General features: G+C 50.6%; 1 protein-coding gene across 3 annotated transcripts in view; it reads right to left on the bottom strand.

Moving 5' to 3' along the window:
* Positions 1 to 17409, bottom strand: part of USP43 (ubiquitin specific peptidase 43) — a 62623-nt gene that overhangs the window by 13638 nt on the left and 31576 nt on the right. Inside the window, exons 8-14 of one of the 3 annotated variants that reach the window (XM_047833795.1) lie at positions 15474 to 15585; positions 11984 to 12090; positions 8049 to 8126; positions 6899 to 7025; positions 6447 to 6795; positions 4127 to 4285; positions 2224 to 2388 (exon numbers count right to left, since the gene is read on the bottom strand). In XM_047833795.1, coding sequence (XP_047689751.1) covers positions 2224 to 2388; positions 4127 to 4285; positions 6447 to 6795; positions 6899 to 7025; positions 8049 to 8126; positions 11984 to 12090; positions 15474 to 15585 — 1097 coding nt within the window. The remainder of the gene's footprint in view (positions 1 to 2223; positions 2389 to 4126; positions 4286 to 6446; positions 6796 to 6898; positions 7026 to 8048; positions 8127 to 11983; positions 12091 to 15473; positions 15586 to 17409) is intronic. The other 2 variants (XM_047833796.1, XM_047833797.1) reach the window with 2 other exon arrangements.

The raw sequence follows: 17409 nt of genomic DNA, 5'->3' as shown, positions 1-17409 counted from the left end.
CTCTCTGCTCCTCCCCCACTTGCTCTCTCTCCGAATCTCAAAAAAAAAAATGAACGTTAAAAAAAAAAAAAAGAATCCGTAAATTTGTAACTCAAGGCGCTTCCCCTGATGATCAAGCCAAACTTTTCCAGATCGGCCTCTGAGATCGATTTCAGCCCATCCACGAGCCCACAGGAAAAAAGGAAGTGGTTCTTCCCACCCCACCCACCGTGCTTTCTTTCCCAAATCCCTGCTTTTGGTGTTTACTGACCATCATCAACATTCAACAGACGACAATGTCTCTGTCTGTCTATCTGCCTCTGTCTCTCATGGGAACTTAGACGTCTGTGCAGAGAACTTTAGGTGGCTGAGTAATTTCCAGGGCTGCTTTTTTTTTTTTTTTTATACCAATGGAATAAAGCCACACACAACATACATTAATTTAAACAGATATGGTGCTGAGCAAAGGAAACCAAACAGGAAAATATATGTACTGTATGACTCCGTTTACATCAAGTTCTGACACAGGCAAGACTGATCTATGGCATCAGAAGTCAGAATAATAGTCCCCCCTCTGGAAAGGAGGGAAACAGTAATGACTGAGAGAGATACAGGGGGGTAGGGAGGGCCCGCAACGTCCTATTTCGTAATCTGGGTGACGGTTATGTGGATGTGTACATTTTAGGATAATTCATTAGATGTGCATTTGTGATTAACACACTTCTCTGTGTGTGTGTGTGTATATATATATCATACCTACATTAAAAAGATCTTTTTTTTTTTTTTGAGAGAGAGAGAGAGAGAGAGAGAGAGAGAGAGAGAGAGAGAATGAGCAGGGGAGGGGTAGAGAGAGAGAGAGAATCCCAAGCAGGCTCCGCACTGTCATTGCAGAGCCCGATGTGGGGCTCGATCTCACGAACCCTGAAATTATGACCTGAACTGAAATCAAGAGCTGGATGCTTAACCGACTGAGCCACCCGGGCGCCACTGAAAAATCTTATTTTAAAAGCTAATTCAGGAGCTAAGAGGACACACGGAAACTGTAAGTAATTAGTACGTGCTGGTGCTTTCTGAGCAAAGGGGCGCACAGGCATGCACACGCATGCTCCGAGATTTTCCGGACGGACTGTTTCTGTGGTTATCCCCTGCCTTTCTTGCACCACCATTATTTTCTCCCTCTAGGGAGAGGATCACCTGAATCCTAACGGGATCGTCTGGATGCCAACGTGCTCTATGTCCCAGAAGAAAATATAAACACGTGCTGCTGTCATCTGGGCCTCTCTCTGGCTCAGATGACCACAGTCAGCACTCCAACCTGGCCTCCCACCCTTGTCCCTCCCCCTTGTGGCGGAGTCGAAGAGCAGACTTGGTGAAAATATAAATCCCAGCTCAGAATTCCCCAAGAGCTACTCACTGCCCTGGGGGCCAAAAGCCAACTTTGTGCCACGAGCCAAAGGCGCGCTGAGCCCCGGCCCGTCGATCTCTAGCCGTCTTCTCTGGCCACCGCTCCCGTCCCTCTGCCTCTCACACGCATCCCACACTCACCCCCAGCTCGGAGCTCCCCTGCCCGGAGCACGTGCCCAACCTTCTCCACCAGTCCCTCTCTCTGTCTCTCAGGTGTCTGCTCCAAAGCTGTCATTGCAGAAGGACCTTCCCCACCCGGCCCGTTCTAACGGGGCCCCTGCGTCCTTTCTCTCCCACCCCCAGCCCGGATTCCTCTGATGATCTACCTCCCCTTGTCCCTGCTTTATACCAGGTCGTTACACGCATCTACTGGTTTACATGTTATCTTCCCCATTAGACGGCACGCTCCAGGCAGCAGAGAGAGAATGTACCTGCGGCTGGAGGGCAGCGGGCAGGGGAGGAGGCGGAGGGAGAGGGCTGGTCACAGAAGACCCCATAGGAGACATGGATGTCTCTCCTAACGACGGGTACTTTTTTTGAAAAATTTTAATGCTTATTTATTTTTTGAGAGAGAGAGAGCATGAGTGGGAGAGGAGCAGAGAGAGAGGGAGACACAGAATCCGAAGCAGGCTCCAGGTTCTGGGCTGTCGGCACAGAGCCCAACACGGGGCTCGAACTCATGAGCCGTGAGATCATGACCTGAGCCGAAGTCGGACGCTTAACCGACTGAGCCCCCCAGGCGCCCCTGACGGACACCTTCACGCTCAAAGCCGAGGAGCAGAGGCCGTTAAGGCAAGTGAAAATAGAATCGGCCAATCTTACCGACACGATAGGACATACCCTTTTCCTGATCGGAGAGGCCGTTGGTGAAGACAGGAGGGTCAGGCGCCGGGGGCCGGGAGGGGCCGGGGCTGGAGCTCCAGGACAGCAGGCTCCCCCTCGCACTGCTGTTACTGCTCCCGAGTCGAAGGAGCCAGTGATCGGAGAAGGAGGAGCTGGTGGAACCTGCGGGACACAGAGAGGAAAGGCTGGACCCAGCCCCACCCCGTCGGGGGTCCCCATAGGAGCTTCCGGAAGCCAGAGGGGAGGCTGGACCCAGCCCCACCCCGTCGGGGGTCCACAAAGGAGCTTCCGGAAGCCAGAGGGGAGGCTGGACCCAGCCCCTCCCCGTCGGGGGTCCACAAAGGAGCTTCCGGAAGCCAGAGGGGAGGCTGGACCCAGCCCCACCCCGTCGGGGGTCCCCAAAGGAGCTTCCGGAAGCCAGAGGGGAGGCTGGACCCAGCCCCTCCCCGTCGGGGGTCCCCAAAGGAGCTTCCGGAAGCCAGAGGGGAGGCTGGACCCAGCCCCACCCCGTCGGGGGTCCCCAAAGGAGCTTCCGGAAGCCAGAGGGAAGGCTGGACCCAGCCCTACCCTGTCGGGGGTCCCCAAAGGAGCTTCTGGAAGCCAGGCTCCCACCCCCCCCCCCCCAAGCCCCGGGATGGTACAACCCAAGCAGAATCACACAAGCCAGTCATGACCAAAGGAGAAACCCGCTACAGATTAGCCACGTGACCAAGCTGAAAATTTAGGGAAAGGCATTTGGGCACAGAAAGGTCAGCGTGTTGATGAATTCTGAAATGGTTTTCCTGGGGTGCCTGGGGGGCTCAGTCCGTGGGGCGGCCAACTCTTGGTTTCAGCTCAGGTCGTGATCTCACAGAGCATCCAGCTCTGTATTGACAGTGCAGAGCCTGCTAGGGATTCATTCTCTCTCTCTCTCTCTCTCTCTCTCTCTCTCTCTCTCCTCCCCTTCATTCCCCAAAAAATAAAATAAAAATAAAAATAAAAATAAAAACTTAAAAAAAAAAAAAGTTTTTCCTGACATTACTTGCCATCATGTCTAGTTTTCTAAACAGGCTAGGTTTTCCACTCGTTCTATCTTCTTTAAGAGAAAGGCAGGCAGGGCGCCTGGGGGGCTCAGTCAGTTAAGCGGCTGACTTCGGTCGAGATCAGGTCATGATCTCACGGTCCCTGCGTTCGAGCCCCGCGTCGGGCTCTGTGCGGACAGCTCAGAGCCTGGATCCTGTTTCGGATTCTGTGTCTCCCTCTCTCTGACCCTCCCCCGTTCATGCTCTGTCTCTCTCTGTCTCAAAAATAAATAAATGTTAAAAAAAATTAAAAAAAAAAAAAAAGAGAAAGGCAGGCTTCGCATTAGGATTGATTTAGACCTCCTGGGGCATTTTGGTTTAATTTGCCTACCTTCCAATAATTATTAGGAAGAACATAGAGGCAATTAAAACGAACAAACAAAAAAAGCCCTCCCATCCCAAAGATAAGGATAGGATTGCAGAGTGAAACAAATTACATTAAAAAGGTCAACTTTGATCCTTGTTAAAAATTTCCTGCAGACTTCCAAGTCTGAGGTTGTTTACTAGATGTGTCTCTGGAGGGGGTTAAGCAGCTACCTTTCCCGCTGAGACCCGGAGTCCCTAATAACCGCCCCGCCCTTTCTAATAGGACGGACACAGGAATATGTCGCACAAGCTTAATTATAAAGGCTGGCTCGACACGAGGGAGACTGGAAACCTGAAATCCCAAAACCACCAAGAGTCACCTGCTGCGAAATTATTATTCGTATTCTTTTCCCAACGTCTCCAAGCAGCAGTCAGATCTCCCCCTTCCAGACCTGTGCCTACCTCTCCTGGTCCTTGATGTGTGACAGGGAACCTCCCCAGTGCCCCTCTCCTTGCGGGGGGACAGCACGTACCTCTCATGGAACCGCTGGCTGACCAGGGGGGGATGCTGTTCCGTTTCTGATAAAACAGGATGTAAGCCCCTCGCGTACTGACCTCATCTTCCGGGAGCGGTTCCACTGTGCTGTCATCAAAACTGTACCACTGGCCGTCCAGAGAGTTCCGGCAGTAGGCTGCAAAAGTCCAAAACCCCCGTGCCAGTTATTGGACCCCCTTCAAAACAGAAAGGCGTTTCTCGCCAGCACAGCTGAAAAACGGACGTGTTTGTAACAGAGTGGAAAAGATCGGTCCGTTTCGGGCCAGAAGTGAGTTCTGTGGAATCAGAAAGATCAGTTACACACCCAGCTGCTCACCGATAAAAAGCGTGCCGTTACTTTGAGTTTGAATCCTTACATTAGAACCCCTGCTCGGGCAAAAGCTCCGGTAACAGGGAGCCCCGAATTATTTAGCCAGACGATAATGTCCCCATTCGCCCTGCTCCTTGAGAAGTTTCGAGATGCACATCTCTGATTCAGTATGCCACTGAAAACAATGCTTTTGGGATTATGGTATGCTTCTTTCCTGCCTAAGAACTAAAGCAAAACATTTAGGAAAATGTCCATAAGTAAGATTCTTACCACCTTTGAAACAATTGTGACAAAACATTCTTTTCCTTTCCCTCCACCTCTCAGTGAAAGGTACCATCACCCAAGAATATAGGGTCCGCCCACTTTTCTGTAATGAGCCACACAGCAAATAGCTTAGGCTTTACAGAACACATATGGCCAGTCTCTGCGTGCATATATATATATATATATGTATGTATACACACATATATAATATATACATACACACACGTATATATACACACATATATATATACACACATATATATACACACATACATAATATATATACACACACATATAATATATATACACACACACGTGTATATATATACACATATACTTTACCACTTTTTGAAATGTAAAAATCATATTTTAACTCGCAGGCTATGCAAAATCAGGTACTGGACTGGATTGGGCCGGCAGGCCATCATTAGCTGAGCCCTGCACCAACCCAAACCAGGCACCTAGGGGCTCATCTTTGCCCTCCCCTTCCCTGCCACCCCACACCCAGTCCAAAAGCCAATCTTGCTGATTCGACTTCCAAAATGCATCTCGAATACCCCAACTGTCACCTCCTGAGTCCCCCGAGTCCCGGCCAACACCATCTCTGATTTGAGCCCCAGAAATTCCTAACCGGAACTCCCAACTTCTACTCTACCTGTTTTCCACAGGGCAGAGCTACACCCTCAACTTGCGAACTAGATTAAGTCTTTATTATTCTTTTGCCTAAAACCTTGTAATGGCTTCCCGTTACGCTTTGGAAAAAATGCAAACTCTCGTCCACGGCCTGCACGTAGTGCCCACCTCTCCAGCCTCATTTGTGTTACTTACCCCTGGGTCGCTACGCTTCAGCCATGATGGGCTTTCATCAGTTCTTAAACACACCAAACTCTGCCTCAGGGCCTTTGCCCATGCTAGTAGCCCATAATGAATGGTCTTCCTCCCATTAGCCCATTATTCACACAGCTCATTCCTTTAGCTCTTGGAGAGCAGGCGCTATCCTCAGAGGGGCCTTACCTCTATCACAGAAACAATCAATCAAACCCTTTCATAATGCCAGGCATTGAATGCCTGTTTACTGGCTGTGTCTGAAGTTTGACTTAAGAAAGAATGAGTGATGGTCCCAGATTTTCCACCCAGCCCGGTGCTTTCCAAATCGAAGCTACCTTGGAACCTTAGAAACAGTGCACTTCCCAAGAACGAAAATGAAACATCGTAAAGCGTCTTCTCCCGTGACAGAGTCTGTTGTTCTGGAATAGCACAGGCCATGGTGCCTGATCGTGAACTAGTCACCCAGCCGTCTGTCTCTGTCTTTGCTGCTGTCCACCCCTCTCAAGCTCCTCTGAGGGAGGGCAGTTAAACGTACGCCCCAGAAATAAAAAACACCAGACCTGATAAATAAGACACCGTGTGTTGAACCACAGATGAGGATTAACGCGCCTCTCTCGGGCTCCAACGGTGGCCCTCCCATATTTGCTGGGGCCAAACGCTCAGGCTGCAGCTAAGCTGATGTTCCAACCACCATCCCAACTCAACGTTACGGCTTGGACCCGGTGCCCTGCTCTCTGGCAGGTGCCTGATGTGCGGCGGCCGAGGGGTCTGCGTATGCCCGGTGCCGGAGTAAGCTCGGCCTCGCGGGGGCACCTCTTCCCGGGGCATCCTGGAGCTCGGGCCGCAGTCACGGACACGTGACCACGGCCGCCACGAACCGGGAGGCGAGGCTCACCTGTGTAATGCCCACCTTGCAGACCGCCGTGGTGGTTGCAGACGGCATACAAGTCGTACAGGAAGTCCCACGGGCAGCTGGCGGGCAGGCAGGCCGGCTGCTCCCAGGAAGGCCAGGGGCCTGTCGCGGGCTTGGGGCCCGCGTTTCTCTGGGCCACGTGGGGGGCCATGTTGAGGCCGGAGAGCGGAAACTTCACCAGCGTGGACAGCTTGTTTCTCCTCTCGCCCACCTGACAGAACCTTTTCAGGTGGATGATGAGGATGTCAGGCAGGGTCCAGAGACTCAGCTTCACCGTGCCCTGCTGGAGGGCCTTGCAGTGTGGACACTTCCACGCATCGTCCTGAGCCAGCTGGAAAGGAAACCACCGGGACCGTGAGGCACCCCGCTCCGCCGCACCGCGGCCACCCGCCCCCTTCGCAGCCCCGGGCGTGCACCCTCCCTCCGGGAGACACCTGCTCCTCCTTGGTGTAGAACTGAAAGCACTCGTCCAGGGTGCAGCTGGGTTGCTGGTGCGCCTCCTGCTGCCGCCACACGCTCTCCGCGTCCTGGACCCGCTCCTCCTGGGGGCTCCCGAACAGGCTGCCGGGAGAGGAAGCTGGCGGCATTGGGGCTTCTCACCTGTCGCTACTCACGGCACCCACCAGGGGAGGCCAAGCGGCCCCAGCTGGCGCTCACTCTCTTTGACGAGAATTGCCGGGGTCTCCCCTACCAGCTCCAGCTGGTAGCCAGCTCCACAACCGATCTCACGGTTTGTGAGTTCGAGACCCGCGTCGGGCTCTGTGCTGACAGCTCGGAGCCTGGAGCCTGATTCGGATTCTGTGTCTCCCTCTCTCTCTGCCCCTCCTCCACTCACGCTCTGTCTCTCTCTCTCTCTGTCTCTCTCTCAAAAGTAAATAAACATTAACAAAATTAAAAACTAAAATAAAAAATAAAAAAATTTCTAAAAAACAAACAAACAAAAAACACATGTCCTAGAAGCTGCTGGTTGCCCCACAATTTTTGTTTTCCTCTCTTTCCTCAATAAAAAAGTGATGTATGAACCTTCTGGTAAGTGCCCTTTAAGAAAAGGAAGCATCTCTTGGCCCTCTCCCTTCTCCTTCCTGCTAACTGGCATGCAGACTTATAGGATACACCTGGAATAGTCCTCTTGGACCACAAGGTTCACTTGACCAACACAGGGCATGCTCAAAAAAAACCAGAAACTTAGGGGGCACCTGGGTGGCTCAGTCAGTTAAGCACCCAGCTACGGCTCAGGTCACGATCTCACAGTTCGTGAGTTGGAGCCCCACATCGGGCTCTGTGCTGACAACTCAGAGCCTGGAGCCTGCTTCAGATTCTGTGTCTCCCTCTCCCTCTGCCCCTCCCCTGCTTGTGCTCGCTCTCTCTCTCTCTCTCTCTCTCAAAAATAAATAAACATTAAAAAAAATTTTTTTAATGCACACAATTGTCATTAGCATTTTCTCAGAGGCCTGGATCACGTGGCATTAAGGAGGTGTGTGCACTGCCTTCAGTCACATTGGGGGGAACCGGGCACAGGCAGACTTATGTGTACAGCCAGGCCTTTCTCTCCTCCCCGCTGGAGCCCAGTGCTGTTGAACTCACCGCCCCTTGGCATCACTATCCCACTCCACGGCCAGTTTGACGTGCGGGGGGCCTCCTGGTCTCCTGGGGTGCAGAGCCCTGAGGAGAGAACGGGGAGCCCATCAGAAAGCACGGGGCCTCCTTCCCACACCTCTGCCTCCAACCCCAGGACCCGCTGTCCCAAACAGAAGCAGCAAAACTGAGGGTAACCGAGGCTGGGCATCTGGGGAGTTGGGTCTGCTGAAGGCTTCGTCCAGAACCCACCACCCCTGACCGTTCTCCACTGGCTCCCTTGTGAGCAAGGACACAGATCCACTCTCCCACTGAAGCCTCGGCCATCTTCTCAGTGTCTAGAGGGCAGTGCCACCTGGGTGTCCTATGTGACGCCCCAATTCCGACGACGCCTCCTACAGGCCTCTAACTTTGCTTCTACCGCAATGCGGAACAGGCACCTCTCATCCGCGTCCACGCCCTCAAAGACCTTTCCCTTCCAGACCCTCAAAGATGCAGAAACTCTCAGGGTAAACCACCCCGTAAGCTCTTCCCAGCTGCTTGGGCTCAGCCCGTTTCAGACGAGTCAAGGAGCGAGCGGAGAGGGAGAAGCTTTGTCCCGAAATCCACAAGACACAGACGAGTGACAACAACGTCCGTCTGTACCCGAGCGTTTAGAATGTATCACAAGAGGGGCGCCTGGGGGGCTCAGTCGGTTAAGCGTCCGACTTCGGCTCAGCTCATGATCTCACGGTTCGTGAGTTCGAGCCCAGCGTCGGGCTCTGTGCTGACAGCTCAGAGCCCGGAGCCTGCTTTGGGTTCTGTGTCTCCCTCTCTGTCTACTCCTCCTCCACTTGTGTTCTGTCTATCTCTCTCTCTCAAAATAAGTAAATAGTAAAAAATAAGTAAATAATGTATCACGAGAAAAAAGTGGGGGTGTCACATGCGTCCCTAACTGTCACCAGGAGCATTCTAAAACAGGCTTTGAGCTCACGGAAGGTACAAAATCCTGTAGGCGAGCACTGCCAGGTCTGGGCTGGAATTGTGTCAACAGCGTGCTGAGCAAGAGGGGGTGGGGGGGCACGGAACGAGGTGTGTCTGGGGCGAGCCCTCCCAGTTCAGCGAGCCCTGCTGACAGGAGACAATGACATTCCATTCTGGGGAAACAGTCGACAGACAGGATACGCTGTCATCTGAGCCATATCCTCGACTCAGCCTCATGGATAAACCCAACGTACTGAGCTCCCTCTGCCTCAACCCTCAGTCTACTTTTCGGTTGGCATCTACACTGGGAGGGCAGAAAGAGCTGGTAGCTTCAGGCCCTAATTCTGTCCTACAAAACCCCTGGGGGCGCAAAAAAGGGAGAGGTATGGGTCTAACAACGTGGAGTTTGCCCCTCGCGTGGAAACACCGTTCAGGAGACAGCACAATCTCCCCTCCTGATCCCGGCCTGGACTCAAAGGAAAGAGGGCATCACTCGGGGTTTATGGAGGGAGGGTGAGATTCCAAGCATCACATGGACACGATCCCTACCCTCTACCCTCTCTGACGGAGCTCAGCGTCTAACGGGAGAGACGCGCATAAGCGATGGCTGCGAGTGCCCAGAGCGTTTATAGGGACTCGGAGGAAGGACACCAGGGCTGCCGTGAGCCCAGAGATTTCCTGCATAGGATGAGCAGGAGACAGCCAGGCGAGTGGAGAGTGGTGGGGAGAACGGCCCTGCAGGCAGAGGGCTCAGCGGGAGCAGAGGGCAGGGCTTGCGCTGGAATGACCTCAGCCCGGTGAGGGGCAGGCCACACAGGGAGATAGGGGCGGGTGGCGAGCTCTGCCACCGGAAGCGTGGACCGTATCCCCGTGGGCCACCGGAGGGTTTCAGACACACAGGGAGGGAAGGGGCCCTGGTCTGGAGGCTCCCGGGGCATCGAGCCAAGAGGCTCCATGGGCCCAAACCCAGGCGTTGGCGGTGAACGTGGACACAGGGAGCAGAGCTGAGTAGCTGCCAGGGTTCGGAACAAGAAGGCTTGAGGATGGGCTGAAGGTGAGGGAAAATGAGGAAGAGAACTCAAGAATGGCTCTCAGGTTTCCAGCTTGGGTCCCTCAGTAGACACATGGCCACCATTTTGATACAGGAGACAGGAGGAGGAGAGGCTTGAGCAGGAAGAGCTCCGAGCAGCAAACGTTTGGATGGCACATCTGAGAGATGGTTAAGCAGGACACGGGTGGGGGGGGGGGGGGGCGGGCTGTATCTCAGGGATAAATTTAGGCTGGAGATACGGGTCTCTAATGGGGGAGAGGCAAATAGGCCTTTAATTTTTTTAATTTTTAAAAAAAAAATTTTTAACGTTTATTTCTGAGAGAGAGACAGAGCGCAAGCAGGGGAGGAGCAGAGAGAGAGAGCGGGAGACACAATCTGAAACAGGCTCCAGGCTCTGAGCTGTCAGCACAGAGCCCAACGCGGGGCTCGAACCCACAGACCGCGAGATCATGACCTGAGCCGAAGCCGGACGCTCAACCGGCTGAGCCACCCAGGCGCCCCTTTAATTTTTTTTTTAAGGTTTATTCATTTTTCAGAGAGAGAGACACAGAGCATGAGCGGGGTGGGACAGAGAAAGAGAGAGAGATTCTGAAACAGGCTCCAGGCTCCAAGCTATCAGCCCAGAGCCCAACGCCGGGCTCGAAATCACGGACTGGGAGATCATGATCTGAGCCGAAGTCAGACGCTTAACTGACTGAGCCATCCAGGCACCTCAGGCCTTTATTTACTTATTTTTTTTAATGTTTATTTTTGACAGAGTGTGAGTGGGGGAGGGGCAGAGAGAGAGAGGGAGACACAGAATCTCAAACAGGCTCCAGGCTCTGAGCTGTCAGCATGGAGCCCAATGTGGGGGCTCGAACCCACGAACCGCGAGATCATAACCTGGGTCAAAGTCAAATGCTTAACCGAATGAGCCACCCCAAGTGCCCCTAGGCCTTTCATGTTTTAAAAAAATATCACATGGGGCACCTGGATGGCTCAGTTAAGCGTCCGACTCTTGATTTCTGCTCAGGTCATGATCTTTCGGCTTCGATCATGCCTATGATTGATTAATCATTGGCTCTTGGGGACTGAATTCCATCTCCAGCCCCTCTTGGCTCTCCGGAGGTCTGGGGATGGGACTGGTAGTTCCAACCTTTAATCACATGATTGGCTATCCTGGCAACCAGGCCCCATCCTTAGGTTCTTTCCAGAAGACACCTCAATCATATAAACTCAGGTGTGGTTGAAAGGGGCCGTTACCACCAAAAGCATCCCAAGGGTCTTCTGTGCTCTGTGTCGCGAGACCCAATACTATTTCTTATTGGAAACCACAATATCACGTCTACGTTATAGATTCGTGCATCTTTTGCGGACCGAGCCAGGAAGTTAAAGATGGGATGGACCGCGTTGTGTCTGTGGGAAAAGGAGCAAACGCGCTAGAAAAGTCGTAGAGTGAAACCGCCTCTCCGGTATCACGGTGCCCATGGGTGCTGCCTGGCACGGCCGTGGGGGTGGGCACACCGGCTTTATGCCTCAGTCGCAGCCAGAGTGTTCTTTGGTTTGAGCAGAATTCTCCTCTACCCCAGACGGGACATCCAGGCTCAATTCAGAAGCATGACCTAACTGAACGCATTTGGGTTTCTCGCTCAGGGGGAAATGGGTTCCAGTTCAGGCTCGGCCATTAGCTCCACACATAGGAGCGAGTCAACTAATCCCTAAGAACCTCGGTGACCCCTCATCTTCAAAGTGGCCATCACAGCCCTTCTCTAGACCTATGGGTTGAAGACACAGAATGTGTCTAAGGGCCTAACACGAGTGGCCGGGACTGGAAGACAAGTTATCAAGAGCAGCTAAGATTACAACCAATTTACTAACCCAGAACCTCAAAGGAGTCCGGTCAAATACAACTGTACTCATTCTCTCACCAAATCTGGAACAGTCCTCTTACCTGTCAACTGCCCAGTGACTGAGGGGATGGCTGTCCTGGGGGGATAAGTAGCTGCAGGCCAGAGAAAGCCCCACCACCCGGATGGAGAACAGAGACCCCGGGTTCTGCTGAGACAAAAACACAGCCACCGGCTCATCGTCACGTTGATTTCGCTGAGACTCTCAGGTGCAAATAAATTACTCAAAGACCGTAACCCTTTTTGTTTATAGTCTATATTGTGTATTCCCTTCAAAATTAGTATTCAAGGGGTGCCTGGGTGGCTCAGCCGGTTAAGCATCCGACTCTTGATTTCAGCTCAGGTCATGATCTCATGGCCGTGGGATCGAGCCCCATGTCAGGCTCTGTGCTGAGTGTGGACTCTGCTTGGGATTCTCTCCCTCCCTCTGTGTCTGCCCCTCCCGGACTCACAAGCACACATTCTCTCTCTCTCAAAATAAATAAACATTAAAAAAAAAAATCAGTATTCAAAACCTAGAGATACAAAGGTCTTTGTTTTTTCCAGAAGATACACACTGTACCTTTTAACGTGGTGATCTAACACCGTGTAATACGTTAAATCTTCCAAAACCATGAACCGTGTTTTATTTATTAGTTTTTTTTTTTTCAACGTTTTTTATTTATTTTCGGGACAGAGAGAGACAGAGCATGAACGGGGGAGGGGCAGAGAGAGAGGGAGACACAGAATCGGAAGCAGGCTCCAGGCTCTGAGCCATCAGCCCAGAGCCTGATGCGGGGCTTGAACTCACGGACCGTGAGATGGTGACCTGGCTGAAGTCGGACGCTTAACCGACTGCACCACCCAGGCGCCCCTATTTATTAGTTTTTAACGTTTATTCATTTTTGAGAGAGAGTGACAGAGTGTGAGCAGGGGAGGGACACAGAATCCCAAGCAGGCACCAGGCTCCAAGCTGTCAGCACAGAGCCCGATGCGGGGCTCGAACTCATGGACAGTGAGATCAGGACCTGTGCTGAAGTTGGACGCTCAACCAACGGAGACACCCAGGTGCCCCAGTTAGCATCTGTTTTACATAGGAAATGCTTAGTGAGTATTTACACACTTCAAAACAAGCCACATAGGGAAACACTACATCTGTTTTTATTCTAAGGTGCGTGGGTGTTTTTTTCCATATTCTAACATTTCTGAAATTGAAGGCAGTCTTAACACATTCATGAAACACAACATTATTCACAAAAGTCAAAAGGTGAAAACAACCCAAGCGTCCATCAACAGATGAGTGCATAAACACCCTGTGGTCTACACACGCAATGGAATATTACTCAGCCTTAAAAAGGAAGGAAATCTTGACATCTGCTGCAGCATGTGTGGACCTTGGAAAGGCTCTACGCCAGACACGGAAGGACAAATACTGCATGATTCTGCTTTATGAGATAGGTAGAGTAGGCAAATTCATAGGGACAGAAAGCAGGGTGGAAGCTGCCCGGGGCGAAGGGCTGGGGGCTTGGGGAGTCATTACATGGGCGCAGAGTTTTTGTAGGGATGACGAAAATTTGGGGTGAGGATAATGGTGATGGTCTTACAACATCATGAATATAACGAATGCACGTTCATGAATGGTTAAAATGTTCTGTATATTTTACCATTAAAAATAATCAACGGGGGGTGGGTGGTGGCACCTGAGTGGCTCAGTCTGTTGAGCACCTGACTTTGGTTCAGGTCATGATCTCGCAGTTTGTATGTTCGAGCCCCTCATCGGGCTCTGTGCTGACAGCTTGGAGCCTGGAGCCTGCTTTGGCTTCTGTGTCTCCCTCCCTCTCTCTCTCTCTCTGCCCCTCCCTACTCATGGTCTGTCTCTCTCTCTCAAAAATAAACATTAAAAACAAATTACAAACAAAATCTATGGAGTGTCCAAGTAAAGCAAATACAGTTCTTAAAATGGTCACAGATGACCTCAGCTGTAACTAGAAAAACAAAGAAATTTCCCTCCCAACAAATTCATTCTGTCCACCAGATCGGTTATTTCTGTAAGACATTCTCCTGTCCTTCATTCGTAGCTAGGGAAATTCATTTTAGAACCCTCATTATTTCCTTTTTTTTTTTAGTTCTCTTTTTAAAGTTTATTTTATCTATTTTTTGACAGAGAGAGCACATGGGAGGGGCAGGGAGAGAGAAAGGGGGAGAGACAGGGAGAGAGACACCCAAGCAGGCTCTGCACTGTCACCTCGGAGACTGATGCAGGGTTCGAACCAACAAACCGTGAGATCATGACCTGAGCCTCAATCAAGGGTCGGACGCTCAACCGACCGAGCCACCCAGGCGCCCCGAACCTTCACTACTTTTAATCTCTTTGGCTCAAGGTTAAGAATTCTCAATGTGTTCTTTTCAAATGATCACCATCCCGAGCCAGGATTTCATATGGTGCTGAAACGTGGTCAAACGGATGGGCTCTCCTAGGAGCCTCACAACCATTCAGAACACATCATTCCTACAGAAAATCAGGCCCATCCACACATGTACCAATGAGTCTGTAAAAAAGCATCCATAGTGCGAGGCTGCCTCTATTAGCATTTTGCTGGCTCCGCTGATTGCCCCAGGGGCTTCTGAAAACTAACTGGCCGGAGAGGTGCGGAAGCAAAGTGCGGGTATGACCAGGTGGAGAAGGAAGACAGCAGAGTTCAACCGTCACATAAACGTGGTCTCACACTTGCAAAAATCAGGAGCATAGGGTTCGGGGAAACCTGGAGCTATTACAAGAGATTCTGACCTACTTAGAGAGAAGTTAGAATCTCTAATTTGGGCACCACGGCAGATCTGCTGGGCAGTCTGTAGAGCAAAAAAAAAAAAACAAAAAAACAAAAAAAAATCCTTTAAGAGATAAAGGTGGGTATGGATGCAGAGAAGGTCTTTGACAAAGTGTTATTTCACGTAAATCCTGAATTAAATGTATGGTCTTCCCTGAGCAGGAAGGAGCACAGATTATGAAGTCCTGACATACAGAATAGTCAGAGGGAATTGACATTCTGGGGCTCCTGGCCTGTCCCTCAAAATTTTGACATTGTCTGTTGCAAGCAGCCATCGGAATATTGTCTGATACTCTAGGGGCTAAAAGGAATGGTTTCAGCGCATATCGTTTTTATTTGGAAACTACCAATCTGAGAATAAATAAATGAGCAGGGCCAAAAGGGGTTTTGCCTTTGAGTTTGTTATTTAAAAAAATTTTTTTTTAATGTTTATTTTTGTGAGAGAGACAGAGAGAGACAGAGCATGAGCAGAGGAGGGTCAGAGAGAGAGAGGGAGACACAGAATCCGAAGCAGGCTCCGGGCTCCGAGCTGTCAGCACAGAGCCTGATGCAGGGCTCGAACCCATGAACTGTGAGATAGTGACCTGAGCCGAAGTCGGATGCTCAACCGACTGAGCCACCTAGGTGCCCCTGAACGCTCTCATTAACAGCAAATTCTTGTCTGTCCCGAGCTACTCCTAGATGCCTACCCACCGTCTCTAGCCACCACAACACATGCACACACACTGACCTGGAGGGGGGCCTCACTCTTCATGAGATAGCGGACCTTACTGAGAATGCATTGTTGGAGCTGGACCCAGGAAATGGCTCTGTCTTCCCGTATCAGGAAAGGTGGCCCAAACCTGAAAAATTCAAGGTCATCGGGTTATCTCAGCAAAGGAAAAACCAACAATACTCAACAATCAAGAGCGTTTGCTCTGCTCAAGACCACCGCTCCCCCGGGTAAGAGTTAAGCACCCAGCATAATACAAAACTGCCCGTCCGAGAACCGTCGCTGCGAATGGACGCACTGGGTTAAACAGTAGGCCCAGAAATGCAAAGCCACAGAGAGACACAGTAGTGGCAACAGGTGCCTGCAAAGGATCACCCAGCTGGGGCTCTCTTCCCCATGGCAGAGTAAGAGAACCCCGGAGCCAGAGGGAGGCGAGGCAGGGGTTAAGCCAGAGGGAGCCCAGTGCAGCCGACGCACCGATGGTTTTGCGTATCAGGGGCATTCTCATCAATGGGAATCTCTTCCGTATCCCCAGCTGATGAACACAACGCGGAAGGCCTGGAGTGCCAAGAATGCCAGACGTGGCTGCGGCCACAGTTCCGTGGCTCGGCCGTGGGTACCGCTGGACAAATCACCAACCACTGACTGTCCCGTGGCCACATCACGCAAGGTTGTATGAAGGTCCAATGGGATAGGAAATATCACACTGTTGAACAAACTTTGCTGAAACACAGCACAAATCTGAGGTGGTGTGTCCGGAAGGACAGAGGCACTGTGTGCCGTCTTCTGGGTTTATTGACCTTATTCTCTACTGTTGGGCATTTGGGCTGCTTCCCACTTTTTAATTTGAGCGATGCTTGCCTACGGCAGGAGCAACATATGTTCTTGTACATATACCTATGGGTGCACGTGACTGACTGTTTCTTTGGGATAACATTCCAGAAGCGGATATGCAAGACCAAAGCTATTCATACCCAAGCTGCTCTCCACAAAAGCCACACCATCCACACCACACCATGGGCCCCATTCTCTTGACACTGGCCCAGGATGAGTATTGTCAGGTTTTAAAAGTCCTTTACCAAGGTGAAAGGTGAACAGCATCTTTCTATTGCAATTAGAACTTCTTCTGCTACTAACAAAGCTATTTTCATCTGTGCTTGTATTTCTTCCGTGAGCTAACATTAATCTCTGTGCCTTGTTTTACTAAGGGTATTTCTCTCGCTAATTTCAGAGCTAGGTTTTACACGATGGATTATGAGCCCTTCACCTGTCATCTGATGTAAATATTTTCTTCTTGTTTGTGCTTAAAATGTTAAATGCATCTAAAACGTTAGCCTTTTTCTTTACAGCCTCCTGCCTTAGGTGTTAAAATAGTCCCCCACCCAAAGATATACATATTTCCCTACATGATTTTCAAGTTATTTTATGGATTCCTTTTCTATAATTAGTTCTTCAATTAATCTAGAACATATACATGCAAATCTATGGTGGGAGTAAAAAAATTGATTATATCAAATGAAAAGAAATAAATTTGCCCCCCCTTACATATTGAATAATTCATTCATTAATAATATGAAATATACCATTTTTTATCATATAATACTTAATTACACTTTGGCCTATTCTGTTACAATGATTTCAATGTATATTCTTCTGTCTATACTACAATTTTTTGGCTTCAAAAAAAATTTTTTTTTTACTTATAGCCTATATCATAATTAAAAAAAATTTTTTTTAACATTTATTCATTTTTTGGGAAGCAGAGAGAGACAGAGCATGAGCAGGGAAGGGGCAGAGAGGGAGACACAGAATCTGAAGCAGGCTCCAGGCTCCAAGCTGTCAGCACAGAGCCTGACGTGGGACTTGAACCCATGAACTGCGAGATCATGACCTGAACCGAAGTCAGACATTTAACCAACTGAGCCACCCAGGCACCCCTGCTATTGTCTTTTCT

The sequence above is a fragment of the Prionailurus viverrinus genome, chromosome E1 (assembly GCF_022837055.1).
Source record: "Prionailurus viverrinus isolate Anna chromosome E1, UM_Priviv_1.0, whole genome shotgun sequence".
NCBI lineage: Eukaryota > Metazoa > Chordata > Mammalia > Carnivora > Felidae > Prionailurus > Prionailurus viverrinus.
The sequence above is the reverse complement of the archived record's forward strand: the minus strand, read 5'-3'. Positions and strand labels throughout refer to the sequence as shown.